Source organism: Onychostoma macrolepis, chromosome 05, assembly GCF_012432095.1.
Source record: "Onychostoma macrolepis isolate SWU-2019 chromosome 05, ASM1243209v1, whole genome shotgun sequence".
NCBI lineage: Eukaryota > Metazoa > Chordata > Actinopteri > Cypriniformes > Cyprinidae > Onychostoma > Onychostoma macrolepis.
Window position 1 is genome coordinate 9,771,147 of NC_081159.1, and position 15,862 is coordinate 9,787,008.

Genomic DNA, 15,862 nt, shown 5'->3' on the forward strand with positions numbered 1-15,862 from the left:
ACTCTCTAACCATTAGGCCACGTTTATATGTTTATATGATTATATGTATATCATCATAGTGAATACAATTTTGTTGCATTAGCTGATATAGTTAGGGAAACTGAACAAGCATTACAATTTTGAGTGCATTTTCTTCTACCAAAACACAGAGCATTGAGCTTTTTTTTGTCCTTGTATGGCTTTTTTTTATAAGATAGTACAATGTATCTGAAATGGGAAACAACTGGGAGGACAGAGGGGAACAGAACAGGCAAAGGAGTTCGCATACAACGTGCTTTAACTGAATTCAGAGCATACCTCCACAGGTACTAAGACACCTTGCCATTTGTAGAGCACAGCCTGGTTCTGAGCTGGACCTCTGAGCAGCCTCAGGACCACAGCAGAGTCTTCACTGGGCACTGCACACCAGACTGACGCCAAGCTATCCCTGACGGACTGATACACAGCCAACACTGGCTGTTCTCCTCCTACAAATAAATTAAACAATCTGTGGTCAAACAGTTTTTGTTTACACCAAAACAAACTTAGTGGTGTAATTTCTTACTCATGCCAAATGCTGTTCCTGACCGGGTCTCCCATTCCACACTGACGGCTGACTCCAACCCATTACTGCGAGATATAGTCAGGAACACCGTACCGCCATGCTCCTCCACTGTCATGGTGTCTAGAGTCCTGGAAAATACACAAATCCAGTAGACGCAGGGGTTGTATGGATCTAACAAGCTTGTTTAGAACAGACTGTGACTGTACCTGTTAAATGATGGTGATATTCTGAAGAGTCCTAGAGGAGCCTGATTCTGCAGTACGGTGATGAAAGTCTGCAGTGAGTCTCCCAGCCGAGCACCTCCAGTAGGGTTGGACAGAGTCACTGTGAATGTCTCATTCATCTCTGGCTCAGCATCCAGAACAGCCCAGATCTCCAAAGTCTAGAAAACAAATACGAGACTAAACACTGCTTCCTACATGTATTTTCTCAACTTAAACAGACCTGGTTCTGTCATTATGCTTGGTTAACTATTTAATAAAATTCTCATTGCTCAGTAAGATCTTTTTATAGTGTACCTTGAATCTAACTCCATCCTCAAGTACCACAAAGCCAGAGGAAGGTGTGAGATCATCAGTGTACAGGGATCCATTGACATCAGTGATTGTGAACTGGACCGTTACTGTACCAAATACACCCTGAGGAGGGTCTCGTATGATGTAGAGGTTGGCCACACTCTCCCCCAGACCTGACACAGAGGTGGGCTCCCTCAGCAGGAAATGTTCACTGTTATTGAAGGATATGATTCCATGGCCATCGTCATTGGCCAGAATAGTCACGGTAGCTGTGAAAACACATTAGAGAAAAAATATACTGCACTGATCATGGACGATCATGAATGTTCAGTGTCTCCCAGCATACCAGACCTGTAGTGTTCTCTCCCAGCTGCAGCCCTGCCGACGGATTTGCTAGAATTAACTGAAAGGTCTCATCCCCTTCAGGAATGGCATCATCTAAAATCTGGACTTCGATAAACTTGTGCCGTTCTCCATCCACAAAATGGATCATCTGTGTAGGTGTATTTTGTCAATAATTATTAACAACAAATGCTGAATAATTACTCATATTTAAAATTAGAAAGAATGTGTGTGACTCACAGATGGGGTAGCATTGAAATCCAGACCCAACTGAGCCTCAAGATTCTGGGCATAGAAGAACAGGGACACATTTCCATACGTCCCGGCATCACGGTATGCCACCAGAGTTAACACGCCAATTGTCTCATTTATCACATAGCTGAGGAGAAAATACATACATTGAGAAAAAAGATTTTTAATAGGACTTAAAAGTGAAAGATACCATGGTTCACATTAGTTGAAAAAAAAAAAAAAAAAAAGACAGAAAGGATGCTCATACTCTATGTTTTGCCAGCCAATGATGCCTTGGATTCCATCATTAGCATTAATGCTGATCTCTGCTACAAGGCCTTCAGTATCTGGGAAGACAGGAACACATCAGAAAAATAAAATAATAATAAAATAAAATAGTTTAAAGGTTAGGATTTTGGGAAATGGCAGCATGCTTTGGGTTTCAGGAAAAGCACAAGGATATTTGCCACATTATTAATCATCCACTATTACTACACCAATTGTCATCTACTAAAAAAAACCCACTAATAGTCTTCTACCAACAGTCTTCACAAATCACTGATTATAAGTAGGGTTGTTCCGATTCCGATACTAGTATCGGAAATTCCACCGATACCACAAAAAATTCTGGCATCGGTATCGGCGAGTACTTGAACCCATGTACCGATCCGATACCATTTTCTTAAAGGACCTATAGTTATGCGCGCTAGCTTTGCTTAATGCTGCAAATAGGAAATCAATTCTTCTTCGCTGCTCAGAATGCAAACACAGGAAGCTGTGCTGTGTTGCCACAAGCAACCACTATTTAGAGCAGCGAAGAAGAAGTACAAACGTGCTAGCACACTGCCAGTAAATCACTTGCATATGCGACTAAATCTTCACCCTGGGCAACTAAATGATGTCTAATATTAGCCACTGGCTGATAAATAATCAGATTTTACTCGCCAGTGTGTGAGTTGGAGGCTATGTATGATTTTATCACAGATATATTGTAACTCGCTGAACACTGTGCGCTTCAGAGTTTCGCTCTCCGTCAAGCTATCTATTTTTCAGATCATCTGAATGAATGCGCAGCGCACCTGTATTTGACGCACCATAAGCTCTAGTGTGAAGCAGACAACTCGCCGTCGCTTTGCTTTTTTTTCCTCACACGCAGAGAGAGAGAGAGTCTTTTACATGTAGCGCGTCAATTCCGAATGGTATGTAAACTATATTCTTTGTTGTATTTTTCTGTCAAAATAACGGAGTTCCTTTGGAATTCTTCAGCTTAACTGCCGGGTTCTCCGGTAGTAGGCGGAGCTAATGCGCAAACGACAATCCCATTGGCTGGCACTCACCTATTATCATCCCTGTTTTGATTTCAGCAAATCAGTTCGAGCCAATGCAGACAACGTGATTAATATTCACGAATCCAGCAGCTTGTTAATCCTTAGTGCGTTTATATTGTTCTTAGTAGAATTCATTGTATGATTATTATTATCTTATCAGTATTATTGATAGTTTTTCCCCATTTTACAGAAACACTGAATGACCAAAAAGCACCACCACCAGTCCTAAGTTCAGTTAAAATGACTAATATGCATTCATACATGGTTACCAAGTTTTAATTCTAATTGCTAAAGTTCTATCAATAATACTTGATTATCATAATATATTTATAATGCTTGACTGACTGATGTTAAGAGTGTACTTTTTTCCAAACATTATATATTATATTTTTTGTTTACTTGCCAGACTATCTATCTATGGTGAAGCGCACCATAAAATAATTGTATCAATTCATACAGGGCTAGTAAGTATAGCTGTATAACCAGATACACAGTATCGGATCAGTACTCGGTATCGGCCGATACCCTGAGCCTAGGTATTGGAATTGGTATCGGGAAGGGAAAAAGGGTATCGGAACATCTGTAATTATAAGCGAGGAGTGCGGACTGTCTTTGGGAATGATAGTGCTCAGACTGCTGTGAGCTGTCAATTATATTGTCAGTTATCAGAATCAAACATAGATTCTAGTTATAAAATGCCACTGACAACATGACAATAAGCACAAAGCACTAGAGCATATCAAGCACAGGTGTGGGTCCCATTACCTTTCAATGTATAGTAAATCTCTATGAAAGGATGCAACAGGATTCAAGTTAAAGAAGAAAGTATAATTGAAAGAAGAACCTAAAACCTAATTAAATGTGACTCATTTAACACAGAAAAGTGAAAAATTACGCAATATAAAATCAATCTGCTTAATTATCTAATCATCTTACTTAGTTTAGGGGCAGTTGGTAGGGTGGTTATGAGGACAGCTGATGTTATATTGACTAAGAAAAACTCTTGCAGCTCAGGGATGTCATCCTGTTAACGACAAACACAAATATGTTTCTTGATTAATTGACTTATGGTTAATACAAATTGCCTGAGATTTAATTAGCATCTAAAAATCATTCTTAGTTCACATTAAAATGAAAACTGTAAGAATGTAGTCATGAATGTTAGATCAGAAGAATCATACATCTAAGATGGTGATGGGGATGGACACAGATGTCTGTCCATCCTGCATGATCACAGAGCTGGAGACATGTCTGAAGTCCTGGCCTGGCTGGGCTAGAGCTCCCTCAGTCTGTCTGAGGTCCTGCAGAGAGCCCTGCACTGTCTCATAGCTGATATTTACAGCACCTGTAGGGGAAAGTATCAATATTTACATCCCTATACTCCAGGACAACACTTTGTTTGAGTGATGTTACAAGCGTAGCTAACCTGATGCACCAAACTCTCGGTTTATGTAAATCCTGATGGTGGTGTCTTTCTCATCTGTGGTCACTTTTGAGGATGAGGGGGCAATGCTGAGCAAACCAAACGGCTCGTCACTAGCTTCCACGCTCACCACTGCTTCACGACCCTGAGTGCGCAGAGCTGCCATGCCTGTCTGGGTAACCCCTGAGAGAATTATGTTATTAAAAAAAGTATAAAGAATAGATTGTGTATAGAATAAGCACAACCTAAATACATCCTAAAGCATTCTTAAAATGTTAAGTGAAATGTGAGTGCAAGCTAAGATTAAGCTGATGTGTAGATTGTGAATGATTAACAAATTAACAAGACAGTAAGATAACAGCTAATGTTAGCACTGTAAAAATTCTAAATTTTAATCAGAATTTTTGACTTGTTTTCTAATAAAATATGTAAACATCCTTAAAACAAGATAATTTACCAGAAAAGCAAAACTGAGAAATATTAAGAAAAATTCTACATTCATAAATGCGTATAATAAATCTTAGCGGCCTTGCTAAACATGGTAACATGAGATGAACTTGCAATATACAGTACATTAAACTTTTGAGGAACTCATTCCTGGGTGTTTCTGATAAATACCTTTGGTTTGTATATTTGATAGGATAACTCTGTACTCCTCTCTTTCTTCTGGTGTGGTATCCTCAAGTAGCCTCAACACTATAGTATTATTTAACATTCCCTGAAACAGAAGTTGAGGCAGAACATTAATCACTCATTGTCCTTTGAATTCACAAGTTAGGTTTAAAAGTTTAAATTATTTAAATGATAAAGTTTAAATGATCTGGTAAAGCAACATTTTTATTCATTACCTCAGAGAAAAATAGAGTTCCCGAGGTGTCTGTAAAAGTCATTGAGACTCGAGGGCCTTCGATCCTCCATTCTACTGTAACATTTCCAATAGCAGGAGCTGTTCTCTCCACCAGCAGAGACAAACTCTCACCTGTTGAATACAATGAACATCTAACCTTACTTATGAACCATTTTCTGGTATAATGAGACATGGATTTTGCATTGGGTTTATTGCCTTTAATAAAACCTCAACAAACTTTACTTTAAGTAATACAACCCTCAACTGATTTAGAAGCTAATATTAATGAGATGTGTGTGAGTTCCTTTTCCTTATATAGGGATATAGAATTCACGTGTCCTGTCATGCATGCATGGTGACACGAACCATCTTCCCTAATGTAGCAGCTGTTGCAGATCCCTCTTCTCTCATCACATCTTGATACTATGTTACTAGTTACTATGGAGCACAAACTGATGCCTAATTATCCAATTACAACATGTTTAAAATGCCTCTACACTTGCACATACCCATAACAGAAGTTAAATCAATTATGTTACTCTTAAAACGACCTCTGCTTTTTGAGAAATTACATGAATAAATACATTATGATGGGGGTGACTATAACCATAAGGTGTTGGAATCGGAATTATTTTAATTTTATGAAATTATTTCCAACTGATGAATAATAAAAACCATTGATGGACAATCAGAATCCCCTGCTTGAAAGAGCTTGAGCATTTAAAGCAGCAGATGACAAAACTCTTCTATTGTCTTTTGTCGCGTCACATCGTGCCGCTCGAGTCTGGTGTAGACACAATGTTATGGATATCATTCGTGGTGTGAAAAAGCCTTAACTGTCAAAGTGGAGAAAAAAGAAAAACACAGACCCTCTCTGACGATGACAGATCTTGAGGCTGTGTGAAAGCCCACCACACCAGCTGCATTGTCATTGGCCAGGATGAGGATGGTGACTGTGTCCGAACTGGGAAGGATACGGCTGCCACCCTCAGTGCTCACTAACCCAATCTGTAAAGTCTCGTTGTCTTCAGGTTCCATGTCATCCGTGATGACAAACTCAAGGGTCTTCTTTACATCACCTTCAAGGAACAGACAGGACATCTCAATGTTGAAATTAACTTTAGTTAGGCTATTTACTTATTTATTTATATAGTATGATTTATATTCATTTATTCTTTTATTTATTTAATTGACCAATATTTATTTGTTTGATTGATATTAGTTTATTTGAATTATAGAAATGTATTTCACCATTAACAGCCAGTTGTACAAAAACGGTACTATCAACACTTTTAACCCTGCATTAAACCAAAGATCAAAAGTACTAAAGCAGCGCTATCCCTGATTTAAGCTGCCAAAGGTACGTAATGTAAATAATTCCACCAGAGAAAAGTATGAACATTGTAACACAAGGTGAAAATTACTCAAGTTTCAAGTGTGAAAAAGCACATTTTGCTAAAGTGAATCTTCTGACTTCTCGTGACAAGTGTCAGTACCACCAAAAGCACAAAGCAGACCAGACTTACCCTCTGCGAAGATGAGGGACTCCCCTGTCCCATTGAAGTCAGCACTAGGTGTGGCACTGCCACCAACATACTTCCACTCCACTGTAACCTGTCCCATACTGCCTCCTCTCCTCTCAATGACCAGCAGCACTGTTGTTTTTGGTTCCTCTCTCACTTCAAGATACAGCCCATCTTGTGTGGCATTGGGGTTAATGCTGTAGAGCAGAAATATTCCAAACGCATCTCCATTCATCGCTATAGTCACCAAAGCTGTGTCCGGCTGCTGTATCGTTGGCAAGTTCTTGGTAGTTGCAGTCATGTTGACCAAGCTAACACTCAGGATTTTAATCACAAAACTCTCATCCACCTCTGGCAAAGAGTCAGTCAAGATGGGTACAGTGAGGTTAATGACTCCCGATCTGTCTAGCATGGTTGCGGTCTGAGCCGTTATGGTTATGTAGTCGCTCCCAGCAACAGCCTGCGAGCTAAACAGCGAAGCGGCCGCTGTGGTGTTTTTTAAATAGGTGAAAGTTTGTGAGGAAGGACTCAGTTGTCTGGCCCCAGATGTTACCCAGAAGCAACTCGCTCTTGGGGCGTTGGTGAAGCTGAAAGCTTGGCAAGCTCGCTGTCTAAGGCAGAACGCAGCACAGAAATTCAAGACGTTTGTGTCTGTGGTGATGTTGATGGGTCTGCGGAGGGCATTGGATGGCGCTCCAGCCAGTGGAGAATCATAGTAAACCAGGAAATCTCTGCCTTCCCTGAGAGCACTGCTTACAATATCAACTTCAGAGGTGCTATAAATGATCTCCAGCATGCCAAAGTTACCACCCCTGCAGTGAAAAACACAAAAAAGCAACATAACATACCATTCAAAGCAAAATTAAAGACATAGGAAAAACAGGCACATTACCTCCTTCGAACTGTAATGTTAGCCATATAGATCCCTTCCAGTGGCTCCTGGATGCGGTATACTGTTTGCTCAAAGTATACGGTTCCGTGAGGGTTGTCATTGGCAGGAACAATGATATCGACTACTTTCTCAGCCCCAATGTTCCCACCATTGGTGGCACCTATGAGCTCAACCTTTATGACCTGAATTTAACAGAAACACTTAAGTAATATAGAGTTTTCATACATCCTTACAAAGCTTAAAAACCAACACTCACCTCTTCAATTTCAGGTACATCATCAGCCAAAACCTCAACTTTCAGTGTCTTTAAAGTTTCTCCAGGAGCAAACCTGACCTCACCAGACAAAGGTCGCAGATCACCAGTGGCAGGTCTACCATTGACTGTGGCTCTCCATTGGACAGCCACATCACCTATAGTTCCAGCATTCCTCACTATGGGTAGGGACACCTCAAAAGCATTCACTGCTGGCTCCTCGATTGTGATGGGTGCAGCCTGAAAAACTAACCATCAAAAATACATTACATCTCTTCAAATTGTCACTGCGTAAAACACTGAACATGTTTCATTACTGAACTTCCATGACAAGCACACCATTCATAAAAACTAACCAAAAGATCCATATGGATCATCTGAGGGTAGGATGGTAATGATGGCCTGTGTAAGGTCCCCCAGGAGAGCGCCTCCAGTGGTCTGGTTGAGAAGCTCAATTCGGAAGGTCTCTTCCAGTTCAGGCACCACATCATTGATGATGAGGATAGGGACGGGCTTGCTACTCTCTCCCTCCAGCAAAACCACATCAGAAGAGGCCACACTGTAGTCTTCACCTATATATAACATTAAAAAACATATATGATATGATTCAGAAACATGTATAGATATAAAATAGATATTCCATTCAAAATGTAATTAAATTAAATATGTAGAAACACACAAAACTGCACTTACTTGTTTTAAAATAATGTAAAACAGTTATATAGTGAAAAATTACCATTTAAAACACATTTAAACATTAAAATTTAAACCATGTTAAAACAGAACATTCTGATTTGACAGTTTTTCTGCTTAATATTTTTGAAGAAACTGTTTTTTTTTTCTTTGATCAACAGACAGTTCAAAAGAACATTTATTTGAAACAGAAATCTGTAAAATGTCTATCTGCATTTCCATTACCCACAAAAATTGTGCAAACTGAAATTGCGAATTGAAAATTTGTCCAATGAAACATGTAAATTTCACAAAAACTCCCATATTGCATATTTTTTGCATGAGGTGGTTTTTCAGGCAATGTTCATAATAACAGAAATACATTGTCATTAAAACTCACCCACTCTAGCGGTCAATGGAACTGCTCTGAACTTGACAGACACGTCAGCAAAAATCCCTCCAATACGCGTTACATTGATTATAGGTCCGACGTAGTACTCTGGCACGCTCACTGCTGGGGAAGACAGTTGTAGCACCCCAAAAGCACCATCGCTGGCCTCTATAATGATCTGGGCAACTGTGGCGCTCCGTGGGCCAAGTCGAGGGGAAAGAGCAACTGAAAAACCAAAATATATTTTTAGTACACATTCTTGCTTTTTGTTTAATCCAGCATTGCTATGCACATTTCATAGATAATATGAGTGTTCCAAATATGTTCCAAGTGACTTTTACCGGGTCTTGGTTGCAGCCCTTCAACCAAAGTGACACTGACAAGTTCCAAAAACACAGACTCTGCCCTCTCCGGTTCTTCATCATCAAGTACCCTCAGTGTCACATTTACTTCACTCTGCTTAGCAGAGAATATCACAGACTCCATAACAGGCACAAAATCATTCCCTGCACTGGCCCGACCCACTCCCAGTGTGCTGTACGGAGCTGAATCAGTGTCCCTCAGTGTTTGATATGTCACTCGCATCCTTCCCATTAAGCCTTTTGTCCTCTGTATGGTCAGGGTGATGACAGTATTTGCTTCTGGCACACGGATTGGTCTACTGCTGTCAGAGAATACAAAAAGTCCATAAGGGTCGTCGCTGGCCAATACAGTCAGTGTGGCAGTAGTTTCCTTCCCGAGTCGACCATGAGAAATATTAGAGAGGTGGACGCTGAAGCTCTTGTCGAGTTCTGGAAAGTCATCTTGGGAAATCAGTAAGTAGATGCTTCCAACAGTCTGGCCCGCCTCAAAGGTCACATTGCCAGATCTATAAACAAGCTCTCCCTCTGACTTAGCATCTGCCTCCCAGTACACTGTCACATTGGACAGAGTGCCAAAGGTACGAATCACCTGAGAAAAACAGGAAACTTACTTATATTAACCATTAACATTTCTCATCAGTACAATTTGTTTTCAATAAAATGTATTTTTTATTTTGTTTATTTTAATCACTCTAAAAATGCATATTTCTGAAGGGTCATGTGACACTGAAGACTGGAGTAATGAATGCTTTGCCATCACAGGAACAAAATACATTTTTAAATACATTAAAATAGAAAGCAGTTATTTTAAATTGTAATAATATTTCACAACAATACTATTTTAAAAAGATAGTTCACCCAAAAATGAAAATTCTGTCATTAATTACTCACCCTCATGTCGTTCCAAACCCGTAAGACCTTCATTCATCTTCGGAACACAAATGAAGATAGTTTTGATTAAATCTGAGAGCTTTCTGACCCTGCATAGGCAGCAATGCAACTGAAATGTTCCCAGGTCCAGAAACGTGGTAAGGACATCGATAAAATAGGCCATGTGGTTCAATTGTAATTTTATGAAGCTATGTGAATACTTTTTGTGTGCAAAGAATACAAAAAATAACTTTATTCAACAATTCTTCTCCTCCAAATCATGTATTCCGCCATTATGGAGAGTACCATGACGCCTGCGCATTGCTTTCTTCTGCATGTAAACAAGGTTCAGCGCATACGTGTTCTACGTCAGCAGCATCACGCATCACGTCAGCAGCATGCTTTGTTTACCTGCAGAGGTACTCCTGATAATGGTGGAAGATGTGGAGGAGAAGAATTGTTGAATAAAGTTGTTTATTTTGTTTTCTTTGCACACAAATAGTATTCTTGCAGGTTTGTAAAATTATGGTTGAACCACTGATGTCACATAGACTGTTTTACCAATGTCCTTACTACGTTTCTGGCTCTGGGAACATTTCAGTGTGTTGCTTCTCTATGCAGGGTGAGAAAGCTCTCGGATTTCATCAAAACTATTTTAATTTGTGTTCCGAAGATGAACGAAGGTCTTACGGGTTTGGAATAGCATGAGGGTGAGTAATTAATGACAGAATTTTCATTTTTAGGTGAACTAACTATTTAATGTATTTTTGATCAGTTAAATGCAGCCTTGGTGAGCATAAGAGACCTCTTTCAAAACCCATGGCAGTGAACTTTTTTTCAAGATTTTGTCTGTGATATAATTTCTGCATGTTTATTGTACCACATAACTAATTTTCAAAGATTCAAATATTGCTTACATATTTATATACTGACATTTTTATTTCTTATAAATAATTCTAATTCTAAATAACTCTAAATATGTTTGTAACACACAGTATAAATGTATTTTTAAGAACTTTTTGAATAAATTCATACATGGGACAAAAGAAACACATAGATGATGATCCATGTTTATAACCAGGACTGACCTGCAGTACTACAGTACTTCTGCCCTCCTCAGGCTCTGTGCCATTCACAGTCAGAGAGTCGGCACTGAACTGGAAGACGCCGTGAGCCTCATCAGAAGCAGCGATGGTCACAATGATACGAGCAGCAGCGCCCAGGTTAGCTTCAGAGCAAAAATAAATATTTTCATTATTCAAGCCATAATATAAAAGAAGAAAATTAGAAAATAAGTAGACCCATTTTTACGCTACTACTACTTTTAAAGACTCCCTAAAGAAGGGCACCAAGAAGCGTCACAGAGGTGAACTGTGACATTTTCAAAACATCATTTACCCCTATTGGCCTCCCTTAAACATAAAGGCTATTTGCTTTTCCCACGTCTCTCCTGGTATTGCTCGCAGGCCTTAGTACTATGTAAACAGCTTGGCAGAACTCAGGGTCTACAATCCAAAGTCTGGTTATTTGACCGTTATGGGCAGCTCTTAAACTTTACAACTTTTAATCTAGCACTTACAAAATAAAGCTTGTGTAAGGGGTGACCTCAATTACGCAATAAATCAACAAAAGAAAGAAAAACAAAAAGTAAGCAGCAAATTAGCATTGGTTAAAGAAGTTCTGTTGAAAAGATCTGCCAAGGCCCAAACGACAGATAATGGGGCATGAAGTGCCTCAGAAATGCCAAAGTAGGAGCAGTTCAAGCAGTTGGGAAATAATAAATATAAATAAAACCTCTTTTATTCAACCTGAAGGGAACTTTGTTAATACTAAGAGGCACTTTAGTTTTATATACAGTCAAACCAGTATCCCCCCCCAAATAGGATCCAGTCTGGGTATTACAGCACATAATGGAAATGAGGAAAAAGTAAACATCTGTGAGAAAAAGAGTCTTACCATGATGATAGTGAAAGGACGGAAGAAAGAAGTCAGTGTCACTCTCGCCACTTCCACTGGCTTCACTTGCAAAAAATGGATCCACTTAAAGAGCACACAGGAGCCAGACAGGAACAGACAGAAATCACACATAGTACATATTGAAATCATACAGAATGTTCCATAATCATGCCCAAACAGCATGAATGGAGCCCACAGGAGACAGTGCATGCGGAAACAGTGAAAGAAAAATCAAGAAAGTAAAAGTGAGGACACAGAATCAATCTGAACTGACAAGTTTTCTTACCTCCTCCATTTGGATTATAGAGTTCCACTCTGAAGACTTTGTCCAACTCCGGGACAGAGTTGTCTATAATAGTCACATTGATGTACTTAAATCTCTCGCCAGGCAAGAAGTCTAGAAATCCCTCTGTGTCCTGTCAGAAGATGGAAAGGAATTGTGCCATTTTAATATACAAAGGAATTTTATTAGGGGATCTTGGTTAATGAAAAATGACTCTTTTTGCTGGACTGTATAAGAGAGCAAAAACCATAAAAGACCAAATACATGTACACTGTTTAAAACCTTGAGGTCAATAACATTAATATGGTGAAATATTATTACAATTTAAAACAACAGATTTCTAATTTTAGTACTTTCTTAAATTTAATTTGAATTTATTCCTGTAATGGCAAGACTGCATTTTCAGCATTACTCCAGTCTTCAGTGTAATATGATCCTTAAGAAATCATTAAATGTGCTGATTTGGCGCTAAAGAAACACTTATTATTATTATCAATGTTAAAAACAGTTGTGCTGCTTAATATTTTGGTAGAAACTGTGATACACTTGTTTTTCAGGATTTTGTAAATAGATGGTTTAAAGTTGTTGTTTTTTTTAATTAGGAATGTCACCTTTGATTTATTGCATTCTTGCTAAATAAAATGATAAATTTATTTAAAATAAATAAATAAATGAATGACTGAGAAAACAAACAAACTGACCCAAAATTTTACTTAAACTTAAAACATTTAACCCCCAAAAAGATGTTCAGCAACTGTTGGTACCTCATAGTCCTCTGAACCAGCAGCTGTGAATGGAGACGTACGATAGCCCACCATCACCCTTCCCAGCAGTCCTTGCGCTCTGGCCACCAGCAGACTGACCACACCAGCCTCCTCTTGAACAGTCACATGGGCCTCCTCTAGTGCAGGTCTGATCATACCCACAGGCACTGGGGTAGTTTGAAATTGCAGTAGACCTGAAATTTCATTAATAACCGTTCAGCTATGACCATTTGGCAGCATTAATGAAAGAATAAAGCTAAAAATGGCAAATATACCAATTTACCGTATGGATGATCGCTGGCTTTGACTGTAATATTGTTGATGGCATTGTTTGGGTCAATGCTGGCACCACTGGTAGGAGTGGAACCTGGTTTCCCATCACCTGATTCAGCTGACACCAGCCTAACCCGGAAGTGCTCATCGACCTCAGGCAGGTCATCATTTAGAACCAGCAGGTTTAAAACCTGGGAGACAAGAGAAATCAAATATAAAGGCATTTATGAGTGAGGCTTTGCCATTACTTTTAGTGAATTTATTCCGTCAATTAATCAAAGTGTTTAAAACCACCACTAGATGGAGCCATATATGTACAGTTTGGCTGTTAATAAAAAATATTAAGACATCAACTACATTCATCAATGCAAACTTTTTTGTTATTTAAAACAAGTTTGTTTATATTTCTCAAACAACTCTGACTTCTTTATTGTTTTAATACATTGTTACTTTTGGTTGATAGCGTAATTTAAATGTTATTTCTGTATTTAAACATATACAGTCATCATGTGAACAGATGTAATGCAATGGCATGTAACTGCAGTTGTCCAGCCATTACACATTAATGGCAATATTATAATGTTCCCCCTTAATTGGTGGTCCTGTGGTCATTAATATTAACTGCTTGACAGGTCGATCCTGTTACCTCAGAGCGCTGGCCTGGCAGGAAATGGATGGAGCCTGTAGCATTGGCAAAGTCAGAGGCATTTGACGAGTCTGCGGGTGAATCAACCTGAGTGACGGTGTAGTTTACATAGACGTGATCCAGAGCGCCACGTGTGCGCTCCACTACACAGGAGATCATCGAGCCTTCCTCAGATATCTGATAAAGAAATGATAAAGGTCATTGTAAACCAACAATAGCACAACAAATTGATTTTCAAGACAGAATTATTTGTAACCATTCAGAGTTTTAGATGTTGTTAGGCTGAAATGTTATATACTCTAACTGCATTTTTGACAATTTTGAGATGCATGATCATTAAAGAGTTTACAGACTTTACATTTCATGTAACTGGTTAAATAGAAAGGAAATTGGTTGATAAATGTCCGGTTTCCTTTTTCTGCTTAGTCTTGTTTCTATTTGCTGAGAGCATAAGAGAAAGCACGTGCTACTGTGTCTTTTCTGTCAGTAGTTGAGAGGTCCTCCTCTAAAGGAATTCACTGACCATCTGTCTTGTTAATCGAGCAAGTCATTGGAGATGCCATGCATCCAATCTCCTTGAAGAGAAGAATGCACGCTCCATCCATCCAGGCGTGAAGAAATGTTAAATATACATGAAGACATGGTCTCACAACTAGGGGTCACGTTACGTGCTTTCGGAGGGAAGGTTAACCAAACACTGACAACGAAGCAACTTGGGTACTTAATCAAATAATACGGTTAACTGTTAACTCACTAGACCTTAATTGTGCTGGTCAGAAGGCTATCTGTAAGGCAACATTGCAGATTTCTCACTGGATGTCACCCCTGGAGGTCTATGTTTTGCATAGTCAGAATTAGTTCTTGTTATTTGGAGTTATGTGCTTATGCCAAACAGTGACATTGCTTTATCTTTGGTTTTAAAATAAAATAAACTCAAAAGCATAATATAATATAATAATATAATTATATGAAAGATTTTTTGCACCTACATCTGGTATACAAGAACCAGTAAAGCCAAAAAGTCCATTGGCATTATCACTCTTCATGACCCTGAGGATGGCAGTAGGTCTGGGAATTGGTAGACGGGCTCCACCTTGAACAGCCACCAGTTGTAGGTAGAAAACCTCCTCACCCTCCTCTTCTTGATCATCCCGTACTTCGACTAAAAACGACTTGAGTTTCTCCTCCTGCCTGTATGTCAGGTACCCTGACACATTGTGGAGGTCGTTCTTGGCTGGTTGGTTGTGGATCTCATGAATCTCAGAGCGGTTGAGCCAGCTGGAGTACAGCCGGAGGTCTTGTAGAAGACCAGTGAAGCGCTGTTCACCATCTGGGTTGGAACCGATCCTAATAGACGCAGCATCTGTAGGGAAGAATTCAATGCAAGGCGTTAGGATGGATGGATGGATGGTGTGGCTTTTTGGGTAAACATCTGGGCTTGCAACCCCAATGGCTGTATGTTTAAAGCCCAGAAGATCTTGTGATAGAATGTTACCTGACTATGCTTCAGATGGATGGATTTCTGAAGATAACGTGTGAGATGTTTGACACGGAATATGATGCTAAAGTATTGTACAGTAAGTTAATGTGTGGTAGCTAAGGTGTTTAATTTTTACAGTGTTTCTAAGAAAAGGGTGTTCTGAGTGGTTTTCTAGGTGACTGTTAACCGGTCAATGTCAAAAAAATGTTGTCCCTAAATATAGGGCTCAGGTTTGTCTTTAAATCTAAAGGATTTTTTTTCTCTTCC

General features: G+C 39.2%; 1 protein-coding gene across 4 annotated transcripts in view; it reads right to left on the reverse strand.

The window, feature by feature from the left end:
* Positions 1 to 15,862, reverse strand: part of adgrv1 (adhesion G protein-coupled receptor V1) — a 139,393-nt gene that overhangs the window by 76,933 nt on the left and 46,598 nt on the right. For all 4 annotated transcript variants that reach the window (XR_009271335.1, XR_009271336.1, XM_058775838.1 and 1 more), the window contains exons 22-47: positions 15,105 to 15,478; positions 14,116 to 14,292; positions 13,480 to 13,660; positions 13,197 to 13,390; positions 12,436 to 12,565; positions 12,150 to 12,233; positions 11,282 to 11,421; positions 9,303 to 9,912; positions 8,971 to 9,186; positions 8,255 to 8,470; positions 7,902 to 8,146; positions 7,646 to 7,827; positions 6,757 to 7,565; positions 6,100 to 6,309; positions 5,232 to 5,362; positions 5,002 to 5,101; positions 4,387 to 4,566; positions 4,142 to 4,305; positions 3,897 to 3,984; positions 1,901 to 1,979; positions 1,642 to 1,780; positions 1,411 to 1,552; positions 1,063 to 1,328; positions 751 to 926; positions 545 to 672; positions 298 to 467 (exon numbers count right to left, since the gene is read on the reverse strand). Coding sequence is in view for 2 of the 4 variants with exons in the window: in XM_058775838.1 (XP_058631821.1) it covers positions 298 to 467; positions 545 to 672; positions 751 to 926; positions 1,063 to 1,328; positions 1,411 to 1,552; positions 1,642 to 1,780; positions 1,901 to 1,979; positions 3,897 to 3,984; positions 4,142 to 4,305; positions 4,387 to 4,566; positions 5,002 to 5,101; positions 5,232 to 5,362; positions 6,100 to 6,309; positions 6,757 to 7,565; positions 7,646 to 7,827; positions 7,902 to 8,146; positions 8,255 to 8,470; positions 8,971 to 9,186; positions 9,303 to 9,912; positions 11,282 to 11,421; positions 12,150 to 12,233; positions 12,436 to 12,565; positions 13,197 to 13,390; positions 13,480 to 13,660; positions 14,116 to 14,292; positions 15,105 to 15,478 (5,531 nt within the window). In the remaining 2 variants the exon portion in view is untranslated. The remainder of the gene's footprint in view (positions 1 to 297; positions 468 to 544; positions 673 to 750; positions 927 to 1,062; positions 1,329 to 1,410; positions 1,553 to 1,641; positions 1,781 to 1,900; positions 1,980 to 3,896; positions 3,985 to 4,141; positions 4,306 to 4,386; positions 4,567 to 5,001; positions 5,102 to 5,231; positions 5,363 to 6,099; positions 6,310 to 6,756; positions 7,566 to 7,645; positions 7,828 to 7,901; positions 8,147 to 8,254; positions 8,471 to 8,970; positions 9,187 to 9,302; positions 9,913 to 11,281; positions 11,422 to 12,149; positions 12,234 to 12,435; positions 12,566 to 13,196; positions 13,391 to 13,479; positions 13,661 to 14,115; positions 14,293 to 15,104; positions 15,479 to 15,862) is intronic.